We start from the raw sequence: 26,308 nt of genomic DNA, 5'->3' as shown, positions 1-26,308 counted from the left end.
TAATGCTGTTATGAAGCCCACCTTCATGAGGCATAGGCATTTGGTGAGAGAGAGGGGTAAAAAGTGGAAGTAGCATGCTATTTTAATAGAGTAGTAGTTTCATTATGAACCTCAATTATTGTAGCAAGGTCCACTAGCTCAGACTGGCAGTGTGACTAAATCTTTATATTTTAGCATCACACAGAATTCTCTAGACTGTTTTCATAGTTGGGTCATCCCATCCCAATTTCCAGATGGGGAACTGAAAGCGCATACTCTAGCCACCTTACAGTGGGTAAAATTGGTGGCCACCTTACACTTGTCAGGGCCTGACTTTATATTTCTGAAGGTCAGATTTATAAGCAGAGAGAGGGGTACAACCTCTGCCAACTTCTCTGTCCTTTCTGACTTTATTAAAGCAAATATGGCTTCCTGGTCCACCCTGACTCACTTCCTTGGGGGGAAAAATAACCCTGAAACGTAATAAAGACAGGGATCCCCAAGTATCTACTAAAATCAATTGGACACATGAGTAATTGAGTAAGACTTTCAGTTATCTTAGTGCTAGTAGGGTACTAGTAGGGTGTATTGGGTTCTACTAAAACAGCAAGTTTTCCTTGGTTGCAGCTGAATCACCTTTCATGGAAAGAAGCTATTAGACTGTTAAACTGCACAGAGTGGCAATTGACCATGTTAGCTTGTTTGTTTAATTATCACCCAAGGATATTTTTTATTGATTTTGAGAGAAAGAGGAAGAGAGAGAGAAATATTGATATGTGAGAGAAGCATCAATTGGTTGCCTCCACTATGCACCTCCTACAGGATGATGCTCAACTAACTGAGCCACCCAGCCATGTGCAATTGATCATGAGTTAAGAACACCTATTTGGCCACATAAGTAGGCATTCTTGAGTATTGCAAGTCTCAAGTTCTCTCTTTACACTTGGAGTGCGGGTGAATTTCCTGCCAAAATATAAGATGGCTCTGTCTTTTGGTTTTGTTCCATCCACCAAAAGGGTGGATTACAAACAAATATTTGGTAATACGCAGTTACAATCGGCCCGAGTTTACACGTTTCCCGCACTCCACCGCAAATCTATATGAACCGAGTTTAAGTTAAAGACGGCTCCCGCGGAGTACGCGCAATTCACGCGAGCCGACTTAACTCGTTTCCCGCACTCCAAGTGTTTATTTGGTCCATAGTTTGCAGCTCAGAGGTAGAATGAGATGTCAGGCACAGGTTGCAGGGTTTCAGGATGAATAGAAACTCTTGAAAACTTCTGTGAAAGACAGTAATTATTTAAGTCGAAATTCGTGCAAGAGTAGGCCTTCATAGCTGCGGCAGCTGCCTGGATCTCTCCTTCGCAGCCACAGAGGCTGCCTTGATTCTGCAGCTGCAGCTCCAGCTTTGTCCAAAAGGTTGTCAGGAAGGACATCTGGTCTAATTAGCATATTCCATTTTTATTATTATAGACTAGAGGCCTGGTGCACAAAATTCCTGCATGGGGGGAGGGAGGCCTGCACCCTCTCCAATCCAGGACCCCTTGGGGGATGTCCGACTGCTGGTTTAGGCCCGATCCCTGGTTGTGTGAAAGACAGTAATTATTTAAGTCGAAATTCGTGCAAGAGTAGGGACGACAAAATGGCTGAGTAACAGGCTGCGTGGGACAACCAGGCTGGCAGTCGAACATCCCTCTCACAATCCTGGACCACTGGCTCCTAACCGCTCACTTGACTTCCTGCCTGATCGCCCCTAACTGACCCACCTGCCAGCCTGATCACCCCTACCTGCCCCCAACTTCCCCCCCTGCCGGCCAGGTCGCCCCATGCAGCCTGTTCGGTTGGTCGTTCGGTTGCGATGGTCACTTAGGCTTTTATATAGATAGACTAGTAGCCCAGTGCACGAAATTCATGCACTAGGGTAGGAGGGGAGAAGGGGCCCCTCAGTCTGGCCTTTACCCTCTCCAATCTGAGACCCCTCAGGGAATGTCCAACTACCTATTTGTGCCCACACTTTTAACAGATAACAGCTGCATTGTTGTTCCTTTCTTATGCTTAAAACTATTGGAATTAGTAGGTATTCAAAGTGTGTATACATTTTGGGGGGACACCCTGTATATCGCTAGTCAGTGGTGAAAGAAACCAACAGCAGATTTGGAACCCCCAGACAGGGAACCTTGCTCATTCCCCACATGTCTCCCCACTTCACTTTCCACCTTCGTGGGCAGCAGGAGAATCAATGTTTTCTCTCATTAATTTGGAAAAGCACGTCCTGTCACCCGTTGCCCTGCAGGAGTGCACTAGGCCCCAAGCAAGCAAGGCTCAATCAGGGCAGCCTTCACTCATGGGTGCTGGCACCCAAAGTGCACATTCCTCCTCTACAGTCACCCCGACTATCCCACTGTTTCACTGAGAGGACGGAATTCCTCTCTGCCTCTGTGCTCTTGATCTTGAACGCTGACCAAAGGCACCTCAGAGAGGGCCGCCCGCGCCCACCAGGTGTGTCTGTCTGCACCTGCTCCTGCCTCAGCACCTGCATTAACTCCCCAGAGGTGATCTCGTAGCTGCACTGGCCTCCGTGGGAACAGGGCATCACCACTCCACCCTCTCACTGTCATCTCACAGGCGCCCACTCTCAGCACCCAGAACACCCAGACACTCTCCAAAGGACGTGAGAGCATCAGAGGGGATGTGTGCACATCCTGTGGGGGTGTTAGGCACGCCGGGTTGATGGAAGTGCGGTGGAGAGGTGGGGGGAACTTGTGCACGCCTTGGTTTGCAACTGTTGCAGGCGCCGGAGGGTGACAGTGTGCTGGGGGATGTTCGCATGCCAGGGGGGTATGTGCACACCGGAGGCCTCTGGCTTTGCAGATCCGCAAACCCCCGTGGTGTGGCCAGGAGGACGTCAGTCTGTCCCGCCACGGTGGCTGTCCCTGTGATCCTGCACCTTCTGGGCCAGGAGGCGGATCTTGCGCAGTCACTCCTGGGCGCTGATGGCTGCCTCCCCGCCATGAAGGGTCATGGATCCGAGTCCCAGGACCGTGCACAGCCTCAAGCGCTGCCCCCTGCCTGGCAGGGTCACAGATCCGTGTCTTGGTCCCGTGGACAGCCTCAAGCACTGACCCCCACCCGGCAGGGTCACAGATTCGGGTCCCGGACTGCAGACAGCCTCCTGTGCTGCCCCCCTGCCCACCAGGTCACGGATACAGGTCCTGGGACCACGGACAACCTCAAGCACTGCCCTCCGCCTGGAAGGGTCACAGATCTGGGTCCCGGACTGCAGACAGCCTCCCGCGGTGCCCCCTGCCCGGCAGGGTCACAGATCCAGGTCCTGGGACCACGGACAGCCTCAAGCACTGCCGCCCTGCCCGCAAAGACATGGATCCAGGTCCCAGACCACGGACAGCCTCAAGCACTACCCCCCGCCTGGCAGGGTCACAGATCCAGGTCCCAGACCGCAGACAGCCTTGCCTGCTGCTGCCTGCCTTCAGTATGCAAATTAGCCACCATCTTGTTGCTTCAGGGTGGGGGTCCCCACTGGGGTGCCTGGCCAGTCTGGGTGAGGGGCTGAGGGCTGTTTTCAGGCTGGCGGGTGACTGAAGCTCCAAACCTCTCCTTTTTTTCTTTTATTTTTATTCTGGCATTTATTTACCTTCTATGGCTGTCACTGGAACTGAGAGCCAGCTTTCTCTCTGAGGCTCAGCTGCTGAAAGCAGGTTTCTGGCCTTTGTTTACCTTCTGTATTTGAAACTTTGTTGTGACTCCAGCTCTGAGATCCCGGCTGACTGAAAACAGGTTACTGGGGTTTTGTTTAGCTTCTATATTTGTTACAATGTTTCAAACTGCAAGCTCAGAGGCCAGCAGCGCAGGCGGGGAACGTTGGAGTCCTCTGTCGCTGAAGCAAGCAATCCTCCTGTTAGCTTTAAGCTGCCTGGCTGCCGGCCGCCATCTTGGCTGGAAGTTAATTTGCATATCACCCTGATTAGCCAATGGGAAGGGTAGCAGAGGTATGGCTAATTACCATGTTTCTCTTTTATTAGATAGGATTGCTTGCACATATGGAATACTTTAGTAGACCTGGGCTAGGTGAGATCTTTAGAGCTGGACCCCTGCGATGGGAATGGATGAGGGGGTTTGTGGTTCTTGGCATGGGTAAACTGCCAACTCTAAGTCTTGAATAAACCTACCTTTGGGAAGCAAAAACAATTACAAAATGTCTATCTATAAGTATGAGGGGGAAAAAAGTAAGACATATAATCCAATCCAAAGGCTATATGGTGGATATCTATTGTTTTTATTTTCCCAGGGGCACATCTTCTCTTTTGGAGGAGAAATAGGTCACAGGTGGAGCCAGCTCTACCCAAGTTGGACCAGTCATTATTGACCAAAGTAGAATCATTACTAGTTTATATGGTGTCTTTCTTTATGTGAATTTGGAAATGATTTTGCTTCCTGAAGACACTTCCATGCAGCAGAAAAATTATAATATACAGAGATTTTGTTAGAATAAATCATTTTACGACCACCTTCTGGGAAAGCATGGTAATTAAATACTGTTGACCCTTGAACAACTCTGGGGTTTGGGGCACTGAGGCCCCTGGCAGTTGCAAACCCACTTATAACTTTTGCCTCTACAGTAAGCCCTTGGCATTCTTTGATTCAATCAACCATGAATCAAAAACAGTATTTTCCATCTATGGTGGAAATATTCAGTGACTGGGGAATTCAAAAATACTGTTTTTGATCCATGGTTGGTTGAACTTGTGGATGTGAAACCCACAAATATGAAGGGCTGAATGTATTTATTGAAAAAAAAATATGGCCATAAGTGGACCTGCACAGTTCAAATCCATGTTGCTCCAGAGTCAACGATAAAATATATGAATTTTCTATAAGAATGGCACAGCTTGCCCTAACCGGTTTGGCTCAGTGGATAGAGCGTCGGCCTGCGGACTCAAGGGTCCCAGGTTCGATTCCTGTCAAGGGCATGTACCTTGGCTGCAGGCACATCCCCAGTAGGGGGCATGCAGGAGGCAGCTGATCTATGTTTCTCGCTCATCAATGTTTCTAACTCTCTATCCCTCTTCCTTCCTCTCTGTAAAAAATCACTAAAATATTTTTTTTTTAAAAAGAAAAGAATGGCACAGCTGAAATAGCAGCTTTGCAATGGACCCAATCACAGTGATTGACTGAGGTCTATGTCCATGCCTTAAGTTAGACCTATCAAAGTCCCCTCCTGGTAGCTTCTGTGATGATCTCTTTCTTTTCTAATTGCAAGGTTTCGAAGATGTGATCTAGGGACCAAGGTTACCCTTATGGAAAAACTGTCTAAGAGAAAGAAGCCAATCCACCAAATGGTGATGGGATATAGAGACAGAAAGAAATAGGCCCAATGGTCCTAGCAATTCTGACTCCAATACTATTTGAAGATGTTGCTATCCTAGCCTTCTATGGTTCAGCTATGAGACCATTTCCTTTGTTAATATAGGAAAAGTTTAGTTTCTGTCATATGGGTAAAGGTTAAAAAAAAACTCAAGTGTATATTGACTTTGAAGATCAGGTAAAATAAATCAACTACAGTTGGAAAAGAGGGCAAGAGAGATACTGTGCAGTAATCTCACTTTATATTAGAGTCATGTGAAAAATTAGCTAATTTTTCCTGCTGAGAGTTTTGCTAAAACTAGTGGCATGTCTATTCCATAGTGTAGATTCTTGCCTAGAGTAGTCATTTAAAAAGTAATTTTTGAGGGGCCCCATATCCTATGGAACACCCATATAAAATACATAACAAATTTGGTTAATTTCTGTTGTTAAAACATTTATTTGTTCAATTGAGTTAATCTTAAAACACACAGAAATGGTAACACTTTGATTCATTAATTTCCTTTCCAAGTACAGTGGGGCCTTGACTTACAAGTGTCCCAACTAACAAGTTTTTTGAGATACCAGGTGTCTCTCTCTAATTTTTTTGCATTGAGTTGACAGAGTAATTTGAGTTAACGAGCTCCTTAACGAGCTCCTTAAGGAGCTCGGTCTCGGAATGAATTAAACTCGTAAGTCAAGGCCCCACTGTATTTATTGAGCAGCTACCTTGCCATAAACACAGTTCTAATTACTCAGGATACTATGAGTATTTGCATTTAAACTTCTAGATCACTTTTTTATTTTGTTTTTACCAATATGCATCTATCATAGGGAGCCATCATGCCAAAAGCAGTGCTACATAAAAAGGAGACAATCTCCAAACTCACGATTATCCCTCCACAAAATATATGAGTTAACATGGGATTCCAGCTCCCAATTGTATTTCCTAGATATGAAACATAATGTAAAGTGATACAACTAGATGATCTTTAAGGCTTATTCTAGCTAAAAAGAAATCTGAAGTTTTCTTTTAATTTCCAGGATGTGGTCCCTTTCCAGGAGTCTAGAAACCGGTTAAATTGCAAATTGCAGACTCTACCCCAGAAAAGCTGGATTACATACCCTGAGGGGTGGGGTCCAGCAATCTGTTTTAATTAGCTCTAATGTATGCCAAAGTTTGAGAACCACTGCCAGACCTACGCAGTATGTAAATAATCAATGTATATCAGGATACATTTTCTAATTTTTCTCTTTGTTGCATTTCAACAACATTTTCTCTTTTAGACTTTCATGTCCTTCTCTGCCACTCTCCATTCCCATCCCAGTTAAAGCTATTTTGATCAGACAACCTTGTCATTCCCCCCTTCAAGTTTTCAAAAAGCTCTAATAACATCATTAACTTTTACAAACACAAATTAAGTTCATACAAAAGAAAAAGAAAGAAAACTAAAAGTCTCTTTTGAGAGTGATATTACGCATAACTACTTTTGTTGAGAATTGATGAGTGTTATTAGGGTGGTATATCAATAAGAGCCACTGCGAACAAAAATGGGACAAAATATTTTGGGAATATTGCTGAGCTCTTTGTGAATTAAAAATTATGTCCGTGTCATAGCATTTCCTTGTGCAGGTTATTAGGGATCGACTGCAATATATACTACACACACACACACACACACACACACACACACACAAATACTTTTAAATGCTTGTAACTAAAAAAAAAAAAAGATATCAGATGATCTCCTATAATTATCCAATCGTTCCTACTGCAAAACTCAGAAAATGATGACTAAAGAAAGAATAAAATGCTTGGTACGCAATCACTTCTATACGTAAGACCTTCCTTTTCTATTTAGAAATGTTTGTTCTAAGTGATATGGTTTGAATATGTATTCATTTGCAGCTAGCATTAGTACATAAGTTTATGGACAGATTCATCAGACATTTTATTAGGTATCACTTTTGTTGTTTGGTCCCCGTAATTTGGCTTTAAAACATCATATATACTCATCTCTGAGAGAGTACAAGATGAGCCAAAAGAATAAATGATTTTTCCATAAGATTAATAAAAAAAATAGGGAGTAAATAAATGTTATTTGTCCATGTGTCACTTTCATCCTGCCTCCTTCCGCTCAATATTTTTAACTCTCTTTATAAAATTTCCTCTTTTCTGAATATTTTACCCATGCTGCTTAATAACTGGAAGATAGTGATACCTACCACTGCTGGGGTCCTACTAGCTTTCCAGTTTGGGAGCCAAGTTTAACTTTTCCTTTTCAGGTAATTCCATACTGTATTTAGATATGGATATAGACAGAGGATAGCCATTATTTAAGAGTAACTGGTGATGTGGGTGTGGATGGTATGTTTTAGAGAAATAATTATGATTGGATTTTAAGCTAGAATAGTTTGGTTCATTAATAACAATAAATATTGTAGGACAACAAATTGTTTTCAGTCTTTAGTGAAGGTAATTCATAGTATCATGGAAATACTCTTATACTGTAAGATGGTTATTTTATCAGTGGGAAGGAAAACACCAATTCTCTCTTCTTCAATATTCTTCCCTAAAGTCATTCTATTTTGAGGTTTTGGAGTTTTCCTATTCACTTGCCTACTATTGAAAGTCAAATATTCAAATCTAGAGGAGCAGCACCTTCTCATCTTTCTCATATTATCTGCGATTATTTCTGACCATTCATCTTTATTCAGATACGAAAAGTAAGAATATCATTAAAGATCAGGGATTTCCAGTGTGGGAGTTTGTAACCATGGTACAATTATTTCCACTGTTACATCTTTATCAAGTAAAGGGCCTACAGAGATAAAAGAACTTAAAAAAAAATCTTTTATCTCAACCTCAAAGAACTCAAGCATATTGTTCATTTAACACTTGTAATTACTTCTTCTCTTTTCTTCTCTCCAATTTGCTTACTGCACGCTGTTTCTTTTATTCTTTATTTTAGTTCCCTTCCAGTGGCCTCTGTTTTCCACCTTCTGTTTCCACTGATTTTTCCATGCTGTTATTCATTTGACACCACTTCTAAGTTTCTATTTTTAATGTTGTTGTCTCCTTTTTATTTCATATTTCAAATATGACTCCCAAAGATTGTGTCAAGATGACTTGTTCAGAATGAAGACAGTGATGGATTATGAGGGGCTTAAGGAACTGGGAAGAGGAGAGCGGTCAGGATTGTCTTCATGAGATAAAAGTGTGTTGGATAGACCTGGGGTGTGAGCAGCAAGAAGCAGAAAGCCCTACTAAGACATGACCAAAATTCAAAACCTATTAAAATAATGATTTGGAATAGTGTGCCCAGAAGAAAATAAAAGAAACCAGTCTGCCAGGTCAGTAGCTAATAACCCATGGGTTTGCTACTAAGGAAATGAAAACTTAGGTAATGAGAATGGTAGCTACCTACTGAGAATGGAACTGAAGGCTTCCCATTAATTCCCCTCCCTGGGTCCTTTTGACAGAACCATCAGGAAGTTATTTCCTATTTATTTAATAGCAGGAGATTTGAAATGGAGGGAGGGAAAGAAAAAGGGAAGAAAAGTCCCAGGCAGGCTCTTATTCAGCTCCTTCAAGAGGAGATCCAAACAGGGTACTTTTCTCCTCTGGCCAAAACATACATCAGCATAGGTCACGAAAAGAGGAAGGACAGTTAAAAAAATAGAAAAAAGAAAAAAAAAAGTATCGCTGTCCCAGATAAGTACAGCCAAGATGACTCAGACAGTCTTCCAGGGGATTTTTGGTGTAAGGACTTAAAATTAATAAACCCGCTGTTAGTTTTGTGGAATCCACAGGGTTGGGCAACCTCTTTCAAGAACACTGCCTGATTTCATGATTCCAGGGGGTGAGCGGTCGCTATTGATTTCTGCAGAAGTAAGAACACCTCTGTGGACCTCTTAGTCGCTTTGTGAATGATTGGAGGCCTTCTGGACATACTTGGGTCCTGGATAAACACGTAGGGTCGCTTTACTGACCCTAAATCCAACTCTTGGCCCGATTTATGCGACTTTCCGACTTGATCGGAAAGCGTGGTGGGTCTCTGCTCGAGGGGGAAGCAGGAGGAGTCTAGTCTAGATGTGAGAAGACAGAGGGCAGGCTGCGGGGATGGGGGCTTTTCACGACCCAGACATGGGGGTGGGCAAGGCAGGAACTTGTCTTCCCGCCCTCTGAGGCCAGGGGTTCAGGGAGAGATCCGGAGAGGGAAGGTCCCGGCGGGGGCCTCCCAGTTTAACAACCCGTGGGGCCCGCGGCCCCGGCAACCCCCCCCCGGGCCCGGGGAGCCCCCCCGCCTTTCCCAAACCGCCGGCGCCGCCGGCCGAAAGGCAGCTGCTCGCCCGTCTGCAAGCCCCGCGCCGAGCGCGCGTCTCGGGGAGTTGATGGCAGCACCACAGTGCGGCCGCCGGGCGAGGCGCCGAGCGCAGCCACCCCCGCCGCGCAGAGTGCTTCCAAGATGCTGGGCGATTGGGGCGGCAGCGGTCGCAGCAGCGCCAGGGACGGGGGCGCGCAGCACCTCCGCTTGCCCCCCTCCGCTGACCTGCCTCGTTTGGCCCCAAAGAATGTCCTCCAAGTCCAAGGGGACCCCCTCCTCGTCCTCTCTCGCCGAGGGACCGCCGGCAGGCTCCAAGACCAAGGTGAAGGAACAGATCAAGATCATCGTGGAGGATCTGGAGTTAGTCCTGGGCGACCTGAAGGACGTGGCCAAGGAACTTAAGGAGGTGAGCGGCGCAGGGGTGGGGAAGGAGTGCGGCCCCTTTTGCCCCCCGGGGGTGTCGGTCCGGTTTTCACTAGGGACCGCCCGATTTCTTAATTCCCAGGAAACTATAGTAAGAAGCCTGCAGACAGACTTTCTTTGCTCCGGCGACTCCTGAGAAGAGTTGCTGTACTTTTTTAAAAAACCAGGAAGAAATCAACTAGTGTTTTAATCGATGGACCTGGGATAGTGGGAGGGGTGAGCGCGCGCGTGTCTCCGGATCTCTGTGTGTGTGTGATGTCGGGGGAGGGGGCTAACGGGGGTGTGTCGACCAAGGGAGAAATGAGCAGCCCGGCCCGGAGCTTGCGTGCGAGCTGCTCCTCTCCTGCCCTCTTGCTCACCTGGGGTCCTTTGGCAAGTTGTCCTTGCCTGGCAGCCTCCCCAAGCTGGAGCTGAAGGGGGGCCGGGTTCCGGGCCCTGGGCCAGGCCGGGGAGGGCAGCTGGGGGGAGGTTCGGCTCCAGCTCTCCTCCCCGCCCTCTGAGCCCCGCTGGAAAGGAGGGAACCCGGTTGCTGGCAGGAGAGCCCAGACTTGGGGATGTGGAGGGGGTCCGGGACTTTCTCACTTTCGCAGTTTCTGAGGCATCTCTTGCCCTCCTGCGAATGTCTCTCCTAGTAACTCTGGGCCTCTCCTCCACCCCCTTCCTTCTTGTCTCCCACTTGGCATGGAACCTGGGGAGCTTGGCGCATCCGTGGTGTGTGTGTGTGTGTGTGTGTGTGTGTGTGTGTGTGTGTGTTTTGTACGTGTGCCAGGGTCTTGCCACTTGCTCTTGGGAACCGGGACTGTTTGGGTTCTTTCCCGCTCCCCATCTATGCCACTTATGCCCTCCCACCGCCGGAGAGAAAGAAGCGGAGGCAGTATCTGGGCTGAGCTGCGTAAATCAGGCTGCTGCTCCAGGCGGGGGCGAAGACTGGCTTGGGGAGGGGTGGGTCTCCGGCGAGCCGGCTGGCAGCTGGTGGAGTCGCAGAGCTGGTGGGCAGAGTCCCAGCCCACTGTTCTGCTACCGAATGGGCGCCCGGTGTGCTTCTCCGTCTGGGAGGACGCACCCCGCAGTTGCTCCAGAGCTAAGACTGTAACTTCTGAGGTGGTGGTGCAGAGGCGGGACGGGAAGGGGTGGGGGCTTAGTCTAGGTCCAAAATTGTAATCTTGTTTCTGAGACCAAGTGGGAGGAAATTGAAGGTTGTTTGGATGTCTGGCCTCTAGAGATTAACCTCCTCTGTCCAGTTTCCAATCCAAATGTGAGGAAAGAGACCTCCCCACCTACCACCCCCACCCACCCTTCCTCTCCCCAATCCCCATTACCTCTAAGAGCAAATGCAAGTCTGCTGAAATGGCCCATTCATGGGCAGAGTTCTGTTTGCCGTGGCAAATGCCATTCCTGTAGGTGTTCCACAGACAGAGCATAATTACTGCTGCGGTCCCGAGAGTGGAGATTGATGGAGCTGATAGATGTGAGGATAAAACTTGCTCATGTTTGCAGGGCTTCTCTAGGATCATTACTTCACAACTGGTTGACAGATGGCGAGTTTATGCATTCAAATTCAAGTCTAAAGATGCTGCTCATTTCTTTGTTATCCTTTCATTTGACATTTTTGGCAGGCTGTGTTTTCATCTGAAACATTATGACGTTGTACAAATGAACAAATTTGGGCATGTTCCTTTTGGCAGAACTGTGCTTTATAGTTGTTGAGGTTTCTAAGGCGGGGTGGGGGGGGGCATGTGGAAAACTACATCATCACGTAACGTATTTTACTGTCTTATCGGGGAGGGTTGGAGGCTTAAGAGAAAAGGAAGTCAAATGAAATTCCGCATCTATGGGCATATCCTTTCTTAAGATGTGTCACTTCATTCCCTACTTGAGACAGAATAAATGAGAAGAAGCTGCACATGGTCGTGGTGCTGTTTTGCCTCGTTATTCTGTCAATATTGGGAGATCATGTAGAGCTATCGTGAAACTTTTAACCTCCCTAAGGCTCTTGGTTAGAATCACAAAGAAATAAAGCAAGGAGTCCGTGAATATCTCTTCCTTTTACTCTTTCTGTGTTTTCATTTACTGGAGAATATTTAAAGGGGAAAACAGGTAGTTTATAAAAGGAATGAAAAAGCATAGATAATGTGCAACCAAGTAAATGAAAGGATCTGTCTTCTAAACAGATCTAGAGATAAAATTTTGCTTGATGCTTTGGAAGTTTGATTGGCTGCCAGGGCCTGTTGGGGTAAAAATCTCACCCCTGAGAGTGAAATTTATGAGTGATAAATGATGTGCTGTGATTGTTAATTATTTTTGTGAGGATATCATCATCCTAGGTCTGCAGATGGAATTGTATTATACTATGGCTGAATTTGGAAATGTTGGCTATTTATATAATATAATGAGAGCTATTTCGAGAACAAAATATTTATAGGGCATGTTTAACCTATAACCTTTTGCAGTTGTCCAGCATTTATCTTTCAAAGATAATACTGCACATGTGACTGAACATGTCTTTGATGTAGTTTTTAATGGAGGAGTAACTGAAACTTTGTAAATTATAAACTTCATTCGTCTCTATAGTTATGACTTATAAATGTCACTATAAATTCATCAGTTGTTATACTCAAAATTCTGACAGTTTATCATTGACATTTATTCAATATAAACTCTTATATTTAGAATTCTAATTCCTTTATTGGCAATGCTGTGTTTGTAGGCCTTAATATATTTTGATACAAGTGAGCAGAGAACTCTTATTAAATTAGAACAGAAATTAAAAAGTTATTATGACTAGATTGCTGTATCAGTGAACATGATACTTGTTTTACTTTTCTTTTTTATTCTATCTAAACTGCAGTATATTTTTTAAATATTCTGCTCTTTATTTTTGTATAAACTCTTCAACAACAATATTGGACTTTTGTTTCAGGTTATTTTGAAATTGGTTTTCTTTTTAGAAGTTTTCTGAACTTTATTTAACCTGAAAATTCAGGTAGTATGGTCAATTTGAACATAATAGTAGCTTCTTGCAATGCCAATAATTAGTAACAAAACTCCATTATTATTTTTGGTGTTTTTATGACTAGTTATTTAAGAATTACTTAACCATTTATAATTAGATTATATATTGAAAGAAGAGGAACAGGATTTCTACAAAGTTTAAGAGCAGTTTTATTCTGTCCTCAGAATTTAGTAAAACCTCAAATAAATTGACTTTTCAAAAGTAATAAAGGTGTTTTGGTCTTCTGTATTATAATGGAAAAGCCTTAAGTATAATTCAACCTATTTATTCAGCACCTGCTATATACTATATTATCTTTTAGTGTTACCAAGATGAATAAATTATAATTTCTAGTCTCAGTGTGCTCAAAAGGTTAGTTTGCGATGCATTTATTATGTCTTTGAACATCAATAGTGTAAAAAGGCATTACTGCTTTTAGTGGCCACTCTCACTATGATCTAATAGGGGAAAGAAAGCAGAATTGAGAATAAGAGTGAGTATATGTAGGTTAATAAACCAGTACTTGCTATGTACTTAGTAGTATGATAAACCTTTGATGGAGAGAGTAGAAGCTTTAAAAAGATGGTGAGATATGAATTTTAAGAAACAATTTATTCAGATTCCCATGATTAACAAAAAAAGGATCAATGCCATATACAAGAGATCCCAAGTGTTACAACTAAATACTGGAGATTTTTAAAAAAATATATATTTTATTGATCTTAGAGAGGAAGGGAGAGGGAGAGAGTGATAGAAACATCAGTGATGAGAGAGAATCATTGATCGGCTGCCTCCTGCACGCCCCCTACTGGGGATCGAGCCCGCAGCCCAGGCATGTGCCCTTGGTCAGAATCAAACCTGGGGCCCTTCAGTGCGAAGGCCAACTCTACCCATTGAGCCAAACCAGCTAGGGCAAAATACTGGAGATTTTTATGAAGGATAAGTTCTTTGGGAAAATGGAAGGTCAAAAAGGAAAATTTTGGATCTTTTTTTTTTTGAGATGTGAATAAGATTTGAAAAGATAGAGAAGAGAAGGAATTAACAGAAAATAGGAATGAATAGGAAGTTAGTACAAGATTAATCCATGTTGCTCTTTTCTACACTGAAAAAAAAATAGTGGCGAAACTCTAGAGTTTTAGGGTTAAAATTAACTATTACTGGTTTTTAGGTGTGGGATCATCCATTTTTAGAAATGTAGAAAAAAGATCCATTGCTTTTTAAAAATAGTTCTCAAATAACCTGACATCTCTAGGTACCAATTTGCCTGTCTCTTTTATGAAGAACTCACTGGTGAGGTGAACTGTTTTGCATCAAATGGGTGTGTTAATGTGGGATCACAGATCTTATTAGTTAGAGAGAAATTGAAATATGTAATAAACAGCCTTTTATTTGGAAACAAAATTCATTGCTACTTTAGGTGAATTCTATTTTAGTTTAGACTGATTATAACCTGGAACATTTTCACAGTGTTGCAATTTATAATTTTATGTGACAAGGTTGCTCTGTGGGTTGAAGATATATATGCATATATGGCTAAGCCTTGTGCGTAGACAAAACTACCATGTAGGAACCAGGAACCAGTTAAGATCAGTGCCCTGGGATCACTCATGGACTTCATGGGTGGGAAGGTGTGTCAGCATTGTGGCTGTGGATTGGAGAGCACCCATAATTTTTCATAAACGGAAACAAATTAAAAGTAAGTTTAATTTTGAAAAGTTTGAAAACCCATAGGAAACAATCCATTTGGGGGCTGATGAAAACATAATTAACAATTATCTTCAATATATTTTTGTTTTTAAGTGTGTGGTTTTTTTTAATGGTTTATCTATTTAAAGTTGTTTAGTTTATCGCTCTAGGAAATCCTACCATTTTTTGGTTCATGAGTCTGTGCATGTAAATTCATTACAAAAACAAATTATAAAGAATAATCTCGATTGCTTTCCAAGTTCTAAAGTTGTGAATGAGTGAAATTGCTCAGTTCATTCAATTGTAGCAATTTCTGTTTTTTTACTACTCAATTCAACAGTCTACACCCCAAACTGGAGTATGTTTACCAAATGCTAAAATGCTTTCTAATTTTTCTTTTCTTAAGCATGATAACTTAGCATGTTACTGAAAATGCATAATGGTTCTGAGAAAATAAAGATAACCAATAACCATCTTTTACTGTCTTTATTGCCAATGCAGAGAACCATCCAAGACTAAAGTAAGAAATAAATGTTTACTTCAGGTAATAGTGAAATAATAGATAATAAAACCAACCTAATAGGTTTTATTGTTACCCTGGTTATGTTTTCGTTTTTTTTTTTTGTTTTTCTCTACCATTACTGCTCTGAGGATCTTAGGTATTTAAATCAAACTGTAAGAGAAAAGATACAATAAAAGTCTGAATAAAATATATTTTCCCCAAATAAATTTAACTACAGAAACTTCTATAGAACTAATCATGAAAAATTCCTTAGGCGATTTTTGAGAATTAGAGGGGTAAAATTCCAATAGACTGCTGATTCAGTTCTGATTGAAATGTTTATAACTAACATCAAGCTGAAAAACAACATACTAGAAAACAAAAAAGGAAACTTTTTTCTTTAAAAATAAATTTAATTATTTATTTATTTAAACCAAACTGTAGGAGAAAAGATACAATAAAAGTTTGAATAAAATATATTTTCCCCACCCTCATTTCCTATATATCCCATATCCCCACACAGGTATATCCTCTTTCATTATCAACATCTCCCACCAGAAGGGTACATTTGTTTATAGTTGATGAGCCTACATTGACACATCATTATCACCCAAAGTCTGCAGTTTACATTATGGTTCACTCTTGCTAGTCAGCATTCTATGGGTGTGGACAAATGTATAATGACATGTTCCCATCATTGCTGTGCTCCACCTATGCATCCCTCTCTCAACCTAACTGCCAAAGTGGTAATTTTTTAAAGAACTTTTTTTCTTTTTCTAATTTCAGAAGCAATACAGTATGCTATAGAATTTTGGTTGAGGGGCGGGGAGGGAATCTCAAAATTTTAAAGGAGAAATAAAAATTATCCTTAGTGTTACACAGAAATAGATATGTTGAACACTTGACTATATTTTCTTTGTTTTTTTGTATGAATATTTTAACACTAGAGGCCCGGTGCACGAAATTTGTGCAGGAGGTGTGTGTCCCTCAGCCCAGCCTGCACCCTCTCCAATCTGGGACCCCTCGATGGATGTCTGATGGGATTGGGCCTAAATGGGCAGTCAGACATCCCTTTCACAATCCAGGACTGCTGGCTCCCAACCGCTCACCTGCCTGCCAGCCTGATCACCCCCTAACCCCTCCCCTGCCAACCTGATTGATGCCTAACTGCTCCCCTGCTGGCCCATTTGCCCTTAACTGCCCTCCACTACCGGCCTGGTCACCACTAACTACCCTCCCCTGCCGGCCTGGTTGCCCCTAACTGTCCTCCCCTGCCAGCCTGGTTGCACCCAACTGCCCTCCCCTGCTGGCCATCTTGTCACGGCCATCTTGTGTCCACATGGGGGTGGCCATCTTGTGTGTTGTAGTGATGGTCAATTTGCATATTACTCTTTTATTAGATAGGATAGATGAAGTCATAGAAAATTACGAAACTATACACAGTGATTTCTGCTTTCTTGAATAGTATTATATCATAACCGTTATGTAGATCTGTTATGTTACTTTTTAGTCCCCATAATATTGGACATTCTATTTATTTCCAATTTTTTATTGTTAAATATCACAAAAAAAGAATACTTTTGGCAATAAAAATGGCTAAGACAGATTTTACTTGGTATCTGATATTCTTCTAAGTGCAATTTATTTATATTTAAGTCTTGTAATCCTCAAAACATATGAAAAAGGTACTATTATTATTTCATTTTAGGAATCTCAGAGGGAAGGGGGGTGTGGGTGGGTTGGAAGAGATCAACTTGTATGCATATATTCATAACCAATGGACACAATCAGTAGTGGTGAAGGCCTGGAGCAGGGTGCGGGGTGGGTTAGAGGGGATTAATGGAGAAAAATATGGGACATATGCAATACTTTCAACAATAGATTTAAAAAAAAAAAAGAAAACAGGCCAGAGATATTAAGTCACATGCCCAAGATCACTTCATTGTAAGTGGAGAAGTGAGGTTTGAATGCCAGGCTATTTATTACGAGAGCCCAGGCATTTAAGCACTATTTATTATTAAGCTCTACTTGTTTTTGTTTTTGTTTTTTACATTTTATTAGAAGACAAAGGTGTGAAAGTTTTAGTTTTCCATCCTTATTCCCAGTGTTTTCCAGGGAGTTTCACAAATATTTACTCCCAGGAAGAGTATATATGTGGACATTGTTTCTTAAATTTCAAGAGAAGCTAATAAACTTTTAAATTTAAGTCTTGTATAGTTTATTGTTTCTTTGTGGTAACAGTTATTGTTTTTATGGATTTCAGTCAATTTTGGGTACTAGTATTGAGGCAAAATTATTAGTGAGTTAATTAGACCTTGCAGTTTGCATCTTCCAAATAAATAGGTGATTAATTTTGAACTACTTAGTCTTAAACAAAAATATTAGTGAAACAATTAGTTTTTTTGTATTATGACTGAGAAAATAAAGGCACAACTAATGGATATCTAGCATTGTATATAGCTGTTTCAAGTGAATAAAGGAATTTGGGAAACTTTTATTCTCTTTTGTTATTATCAAATTGCCTTAGAAGGGAGGTGCTATCTTTAAGTTTTCTGAGATGTTTAGAGTTTGACAGTTGTTTCGCTTTCTTGTATGACTGACAAATATAGGAGCTTATCAAATTCTTTACCAGGTACAAAGTTACTGAGCTGGCTAATAATGTTGTAGGTATATTTATAATTAGATTTCTTAAGTGAATTTGCTGATTGTAAGCCACCCTCCCCTCACATATTCTAAAATCCTATTCATTTTTTTCCAGTGTAATATGGATAGATGTGTTTATTTTTATTATATTTAAAGTTATTTCATTAGGATGAAATATTCTAAATTAAGGTTTCCCATAGGACCTAGTAAACCAAGTCACCACTACTTCAGCTATAAACAAGAACTAGAAAGTAGCATTAAATGAGGAAATAGGTATATCTAAGTAATGTCCAAATCAAAATGGCCTGTTAAATCAGGAAAGCTGTTGCCTTATATGATATCAATAAAAGATACCATATAAGGCACCAATCTGAAGCCAACAAGAAAACTCAACCTAGGGCATGGTAAAAGGAGAAACTTTGTTCAGGTAAACAGTTTGCAAACCTGTGAATTGCAGCACATGTCCAGAAGCCAAAGGTGTACTCTACCAGACAAAGAGGTGTTCACCTTTTATAGAGAAAATCCTTAGTCCCTGATTGATTCGTTTTTGTTTTGTGTGTGTGTGTGTGTGTGTGTGTGTGTGTGTATGTTTTGTTTTGTTTTGTTTTGTTTTTGTTTTTGTTTTTGCAAATGAGTAATTAAAATTTGCACTGTCTGATTGGTCTAACTATCACTGTCCTGATTTATTGGAATGGCTAATTCTGATTGCTCATTATGGAGCTGCTCTGATTAGTCAGTAAAGATGCAAATGAAGTCATAATTACACAGCTCCTATTGGACAGGGAAAGTCTCCACCTATTGGTCAGAAGACAATACCAGCAACTCCTTTATAAGGGTTGATGTTGATGGCAGGAACACTGTGCAGTCCGTAGCTTTTCCCTGAAATTCAGCATGCATGAGAGGCCTCTGTCAGCAGTGGCTTCCAGACTGGTTATGAATTTGGGTCCCATTAACCTCGAGGAGTCCTTTGCAGATATATTCCTTCTTGAGGTTCACAATGGCATAAGCTGTTTTTATTTTTGAAAATGAAAGGACATGAGGATTCCAAGGAATTAAGATTCTCTAGACTCTACTTTAGATAAGAAATATATATGAACATTGTTAAGACAGAATTTATATTTATGATCATTGTTTTCCCTCCTCCTACTTTGCAAATACTACTGCAGTTTGATGTTTGAGATAAGTTTACTTTTAGAATAATTAAAGCGAGTCAAATTATATACCTATGCCCATTGTGCTATAATTACTATGGTGTTTGGCATACTATAAAAAGATTTTTAACTACAGATAACATATAACATACTAGTCTAGAGAAAGCAAATTTGATGATTTTTAACAGGTCCTCTTCTCTAGTACTATAAGAAAGCTAACAGATTGGCGTTTATTTACCTCTTTCATAATATCAAGTTTTATTCTAAGATTTCAAGCTGTGTTCATGTGACAGGAAAATACCAGGTTAAAAAATATATATATATATATCTGTGAAATTAATTGTCTTCTAGCTACAGTGGTTCTTAATCTCTTCCCCTGCCCGCCCCCTCTCCCCCTTTAACAGTTTATAAAATTGTAGATACTTCTCCTGGAGCAAAAGCTCACACAAAAGTAAGTCTTTGCAGATATTCAGGGCATCCTGGTGGGTGAGAATGACTGACAGCAACCTGTGTAAAATCTGGACACCATCTTTCCCCCAGTAAATCCTAAAGAGAGAGAGAAAGAAGTTTATGCCTGTGGAGTCTGGACTGAGGAGGGACTGGCCATGTGGAAAAGCTGTCCACTCACGCTCAACTGGGCTCCCGTGTGAAGGAGTTCTCATAGTCATCAGGTCAACCTACCAAAGTCAGGACTCCAGGGACCCCAGTTTGGGGCAGAACAGCAAAAGGAGAGAGAAAAAGAGGGAAACCAGGTTCAGAGTCATTCCAACATTCTCCTGGGATGGGAGGGATTAGAATGACTGTCCCCTGAGAGCCTATCTCCTGAGTCTTAAAACGGGCAGCCGCACTAATCACCTTTAACTGGCCAACAGGAGCCTAGTGGTTTTGCCTCCAGATGAAAGGGAGAGAGAAGAGAGAGAGCCTGTTTTGCTTGTCCGTTTCGCTTACCCATTCCGCAGGTCTCCTACTGTTCCCTAGATCTGGGTGAATCTCGGTGGGACATCCAAAGAGGAAACTGACATGTGGTAGTTGGGTCTGAGTTCATTGTCTGAAAAATTAAGGAATGAGTTCACGGACAAAAATACGGTTGTCACAAGCAAAATTTATTGAGGGATAGACGACTCCCTGCCGCAGGGGGGCATCAGGAAGGGGGCCCAAAGCGGGTACTGCTTAATCTTTGTTTAGAGGTAAATATATGCTTTGCTGGCTTTTGATTGGTTCTTTCAAAGAATTCTGTGCAACATCCAATCATTTCAAGGCCCAAGTTCCCACCAGCTGGAGGACCTGAGTGAAGACTGCCACTTCAGGTCCGAGGTGACATCACTGTTCTCACCTAGCCTGGTCCAGTGTTCCCCAGCCAGCCGCGTTGCCTTGGCAACTCCTGCCGAGCTGGGTCTAATTCTAGGTACTTTTGTTTGTCTCTGTGGTGCAGTCAGCTGACTACACTCTGCCCCTGTATGCAATGCTCTACTTCACCTTCCCTCATGGTCCTATCCCTGACTGCCTAATCCTCTTCTATATCCTCATCTCTTTACTTTACCACGTCCAAAATTGAACCCTGATCTCTTCCCTCCCTCAAAACCTAATTCTTTTCAGTCTTTTCCAGGTCAACTGATGGTGTTCTCATCCTTCTCCACCGTGGAGTCATAATCAACTCCTCTTTCATGCATTATGTACAGTTTTCACCAGAAAGTCTGGTTGGCTGCACTGTATCTTCAAAAGGTTTCCCATAACTGATCATTTCTTATCTCCTCCACTGCTACCATCAGTAGCCAACATCCTCCCATTTGGATTGCTACAGTAACCTCCTGTTCTCCTTCTTTCTTGCTTCCTTAAGCTTTTTTTTTTTTAAGCTCAGTAGTCAAGATAAAGCTATATCACATAACTCTGCTCACATCCCTGTAGCGACTTCCCATTTCATTCAAAGTCAAAGTGCTAACAATGGTTATGAGGCCTCAAAACATTTTCCTTCCTACCCTGTTATCGCTCTCCCCTCCTTTCTTGCTACTTTATCTCCAGCCTGCACTAGGTTTTTCTGTTTCTTGAATATTGTTCACCTTTCTTACCATTAGTCATTCTCAAATTTAAATATACTGGAAAAGAACATATAAAAAGGGATGTTGGCTACTGTTTAAATGAGTTTTAATCATTCCACTGTGTCTGTAAGAAATATACAAGCAGTTTGTTGCAAAGGTCCAATATTATATACAATACTCAATAACTAGGTAATAACAATATTTGGCTGCTTTTTCTTCTTTTATGCACTCCCTCTAGTGTTCAAAAAATGAGTGCTTATATAGTTAGCTTATTCAGATACTAAAGAATAGATGTTAATGTAGAAAGAGGATGTTCTTAATTGATACTGTTTTGTTTTACTCGGGAGATTATATTGTCAAGTTGCTGAACTTTCAGTATATCATAAGAAAAACATATTCTCTCTCTTCTTCCTTGTGGGATCTGATCCTGCCTTTTTATATGTATATTTTCAATCTATTCACTTCAGTCAGGAAGAATATTGGATATCTTGAACTTTTTTAAAAAGACTGTACCATATTGCAGATTTTCCCTTAAATTTTATAACTGTAGTCTAGGTTTTAGTTGGGCAGTTTGTATGATAACAGAAAGCTTCCCACATGCTAAATGCAAAGTGAAAAATAAACCCATACCTATATTGACTAAAGGAATGACTTTGAAAATGGAAATTAAAATATTTAATTAATTTACATCACTTTGCTTTAACATATCAGAACATTACTTAAATACATTGGTTTCAAACTACCTTAAGAAATAACCCAGATATTTCTAGGAATAACATACATAAGAGAGGGAAACATCATGTGAGAGAGAAACATCGATCAGTTGACCCCCATATGAAACCCACAGCCTAGGTATGTGTCCTGACCAGGAATCGAACCTACAGCTCTTTGGTACATGAGATGGCACTCCAACCAACCGAGCCACCTGGCCAGGGCAATGCCATAAAAATTTTAAGCCACTTTAAATCCTGATATTTCAGTTGCTTATTATCAGATGAAGTATAAAAAAGAAAAAGACAGAATAAATTGCTTTCAATGACTTTCAGAGGCATTGTTTTCTAAGCTGTATCTACTCTCTGGAAGTACTTTGATATTATAATGATTAATGCATTTTTAAAATGGAATTCAGAACTCAGCATTCACCCTGTGCATTTTTTTAGGGAGATTTATATTCAATACTTAAACCTTATTTATAACAGGCTATATTGTATGTCCTTGGGGAAACTTACATTTTTAAAAAATACAGAATAATATGGCACAGCATGGCTGTTTGAGGTTGCTTCATTAATCACAGATAGTATGTACCAAAATGCTTGAGAGTTTAACATCTGCTTTCTGAAGTTCCTAATACTCATATATATAATGTTTAATGAATTCCATTACTCAACAACAGCCTCTTAGGTTACCTTGGTACTGATGAAGAATGCCAAGTTGGCCAATAAAACCAATAGTCTTTTTTTGTGCTGGAGAAACAGTTATCAAGAAACTATCCAAATTTGTATTTATAATGCTTTTCTTTTTGTCACTCCACTAAAAGTGATTGTGTCTTATATACTGATAATTTTGTATTGCCTAATATGGTTAATCTCTATAGTGTAAAATAGCTCTTTTTTAGAGTTGAAATGTTTCTAACCATATTATGTTCTTATTGGTTCCTATCATTCTTTCTTCAGGAAAATTGATAAAGGGGATTCCAAGAATTATTTATAATTAGACAATGGGATTTCAAGAAAAAGGGATTTAATGAAACAATACTAACACCTTAACAATGTTGCAGAGAGAAAAGGGAAACAGAGCAAGGGCTATCATTGAATGAAAAATGTGGCAATAAGCTTCATCTTCTGACTATAACAAGAGAGGACACTATTGTTACAATATTTAGTGAATCTGAAGGTAGGCTGTTACTTACTAAGCTGATAGAAGATGATCATTGTCTTAAATTGTGAGGCAAGTTAAACCAATTAAGAGTCTTTCAGTCAGAAGCTTTAATCTATGCAATCATAACATAAAGTTATCTTATTTCACTCTTCACTATACTAACAGTAAATGTATGAGGACTGATTAAATTCATGTCTTCAGAAGTCCTTCTCTAAGCCACACTCTATAGTACCCCTCAAGTTGGCATTGACTAAAGTACTAGTTGACCATAAAGTATAGCCAGTAGTACTTTGGCTGATTTAGTTCCCTTTGATATTTGTTAATTTTCAAATAAAACATAGATACATTACCAACATCTTAAAATATATTTTTACAGAGTATAGGAGAAGTATTTAGGGTACATGTATGTATTATAAAATTCTTCGTGTAATGTTTGAAATATTTTTTAAGGTAGCAAGCTAAAAATAATGATGAATTATATTAATATCTTTCTTATAAATCATAGAAAGCATACGAATTTTATTAATACAGGAGGATAGTTTTGTGTTGGCATGGCTGGCTAAAAGTAAACATTCAAAATAAAATATTTTTGTAAATTTAAGAAAAAGTTCTTAATAAAAATGTTGCTTTAATGTACAGTATTATAAAAAAAACAAACAAACTAGAGGCCTGGTACATGAATTCATGCACGGATGGAGTCCCTCGGGGTGGCCTGTGGAGATCAGGCCCCAGCTTGCGCCCCCAGGCTCACAACCCTAGCTCACACCCCCAGCCTCGCAGCCCCGCAGCCCCGCCTGGCACCCCGCCATGGCCTGGCACCACCCTCTCACCTGCTTTATGGCTCTGATCTCGTTGGGGCCCATTGGAGCCGGCAATGCCTCCACTGCTGCCCACTGCCAGCGCTTCGTCGCCGATGTCTGCCATGTTCTGAGCCACCCCCTAGTGGTCAGTGCACGTCATAGCGAGCAGTCAAACTCTAAGTTGAACAATTTGCATATTAGGCTTTTATTATATAGGATTTTCCTGGCTGGTGTGGCTAAGTGGTTGAGCGTCGAACCATGATTTCCGGGCTTGATCCCCAGTGGAGGGTGTGCAGGAGGCAGCTGTTCAATTATTCTCTCTCATTGTTGATGTTTCTCTCTCTCTCCCTGTCTCCCTTCCTCTTTCTTAAATCAATAGAAACATATAAAAAACAAAATTGATTAGTGATAAAGAAAAATTTAAATTGTATTGTATTTATGGAATTAAGTGAAATTTGTTTCAATTTACCTAGAATATATTTTTCCTAATAAATTTTAAAATTAATTGTTATACTCAAAAAGGTTTCTGATGCTAAAGAGAACCAAGAAATACCCAAATTTGATTTAGTATCCAATTTATCATTCTAACAAAAATAACTAATGGTTCATTTTTGTTGCTATGACTACCATAAAATTTTTCTCAGGAAACTTTTTTTTAATGGGCATATTACCCATGGGCATGTTCTTCCTTACAGTCAGGGTGTATGCTCCATGAGCATAAGTGCCTTGCATGTCTTTTACATTCCTTTACCAACTTAGTTCAGAGCAGTGCCTATCATGTAGTAGCCAGCGAAGTATATTTAATGAAGATCTAGAAAAGGAAAATTTAACATTTGTTTCTTAACAAGTACATTTAGCTGATAAAGAATGAATAAGGAGTTTCCAGTATTAGAACATCTATAATTTGTTTTATATAAAGTCTCTTTTCAAAATTCAACTATTGTAATGGCTAAGGTGGGTTAGATTATACTGTAGTAATAAATAACCCTGAAATCTCAGTCATTTAACCCAACAAAGGTTTTTTGTTCAGCACACTATACTCTACCATGCAAGTTGGAAGAAGCTCTGCTCCGAAGAGTTAGTTGCTCAGGGTCCCAGGCCCCTTTGATACTGCTGTCTGAACACCTGGTTTCTAGGGAGGAAAAAGAATGGAATAATTCACACCTATACTTCTGTCTTTTAGTCTGCAAGTGGCACATATTCCTTGTGCATGCAGAATTGTCACCCTAACCGAAATGCAAGTCAAATGAATCCTTCTTTATAAGCCTGTGATGAAGAGAATCAGTTGGGACTAGGTAGCCCAGGATTGTCTTGACCACAACTTCACTCTTTCCAGATTGTTATTTTTTTTTTCTGAGTAAGGGTTATGGTATATTTATGTAATCTCTCTCTCTCTCTCTCTCTCTCTCTCTCTCTCTCTCTCTCTCTCATGCACGCTCTCTCTCACTTTCTTATAAACACAGAGGATTTGCCAAACTCAATAATTTATTATTTCCCAAACTTACTGGAATAAGGATTCTGATTTTTGAAGACCATCTGTCGGAATTAGTATTCTGTGGAGCAGTTTTAGAAAACATTCTTCTGGGTCAAATCAGAATGTGCCCTAAAAAGAAGAGACTCACATTTAGTGGAATCTTTAGCCTATAATAAATTCATGGATACATCATTTTTTATTGTGCTTGTCAATAAAAGTTAAATAGAATAATAATAGTGTACCATTTAGTTTATCATTAAGACAAATTTCTGACCGCCTCAGATATCAGACCCATAGCAAAGGACTTGAAATTAAGAGAGAAAGGAAATGCCTGTATCTGACAAGTGATTCTTAACTAATTTGTGAAAAGATTATGCACTAAAGCAACGTTGCTTATTTGATTCAATTCCAACTTGGTCTAAGTTTGCACAAAATATTAACCATCTTAGTTTTCAGTCTATAGATACCAAATTAGAATGGGTTGCATATTTTCTCCCCACTCCTAGAGATCTTCAGACTGTCAGTAGTATGAAACAAAATCATTTAGCCCAACAGTAAGGGAAAACCCAGAATGACTCAGGAAATACTCTGATTTTAAAAAGTGAGGCAAATGCATAAAACATTTTAAATTATTGTCAATTCAAGTATTGACATTGAAAAAGATGTTTCATTTCTTACATCTACAAGCTGCAGAAACATGGGACTTTTAGATATATTCTCTCTTCTCTCTACATAAATTAGAAGACATTGTTATAATTCTGTTTTGAATTTGTAGAATAAAATATGTCATATACATTTTTATTCCCCATTTTCTCTCATAAGATGGTGAAATAATTATGAAGTATAAAGCCTAGTCTTTTAAGTAGTTGTTTTAAATTGCATACATACATATATATTTTCTGTAACTATATAATTCTTTGATTTAAAATCAGAGAAGGGATGTGTATATTTTTCCTTCCCTGAACATCAGGAAACATAATTTTATACTTATTAAAATAATATAATTTATTGTGTGACTTGAGTACAATGCTTTCATATATATATGTGTGTGTGTG

At 40.5% G+C, this 26,308-nt stretch overlaps 1 protein-coding gene across 5 annotated transcripts in view; it reads left to right on the top strand.

Moving 5' to 3' along the window:
* Positions 1-9,716: 9,716 nt before the first annotated feature.
* PRR16 (proline rich 16) overlaps positions 9,717-26,308 on the top strand; it is a 230,346-nt gene continuing 213,754 nt past the window's right edge. For 3 of the 5 annotated variants that reach the window (XM_006081107.3, XM_023744517.1, XM_023744555.1), the window contains exon 1: positions 9,728-10,074. In XM_006081107.3, coding sequence (XP_006081169.1) covers positions 9,736-10,074 — 339 coding nt within the window. In that variant the 5' untranslated portion in view covers positions 9,728-9,735. Of the gene's footprint in view, positions 10,075-26,308 lie in introns of all 5 variants that reach the window. The other 2 variants (XR_002826403.1, XM_023744635.1) reach the window with 2 other exon arrangements.

The sequence above is a fragment of the Myotis lucifugus genome, unplaced genomic scaffold, assembly GCF_000147115.1.
Source record: "Myotis lucifugus unplaced genomic scaffold, Myoluc2.0 scaffold_0, whole genome shotgun sequence".
Lineage (NCBI taxonomy): Eukaryota > Metazoa > Chordata > Mammalia > Chiroptera > Vespertilionidae > Myotis > Myotis lucifugus.
Note: the sequence above shows the minus strand (reverse complement) of the source record. Positions and strands in the feature narration are given on the sequence as shown.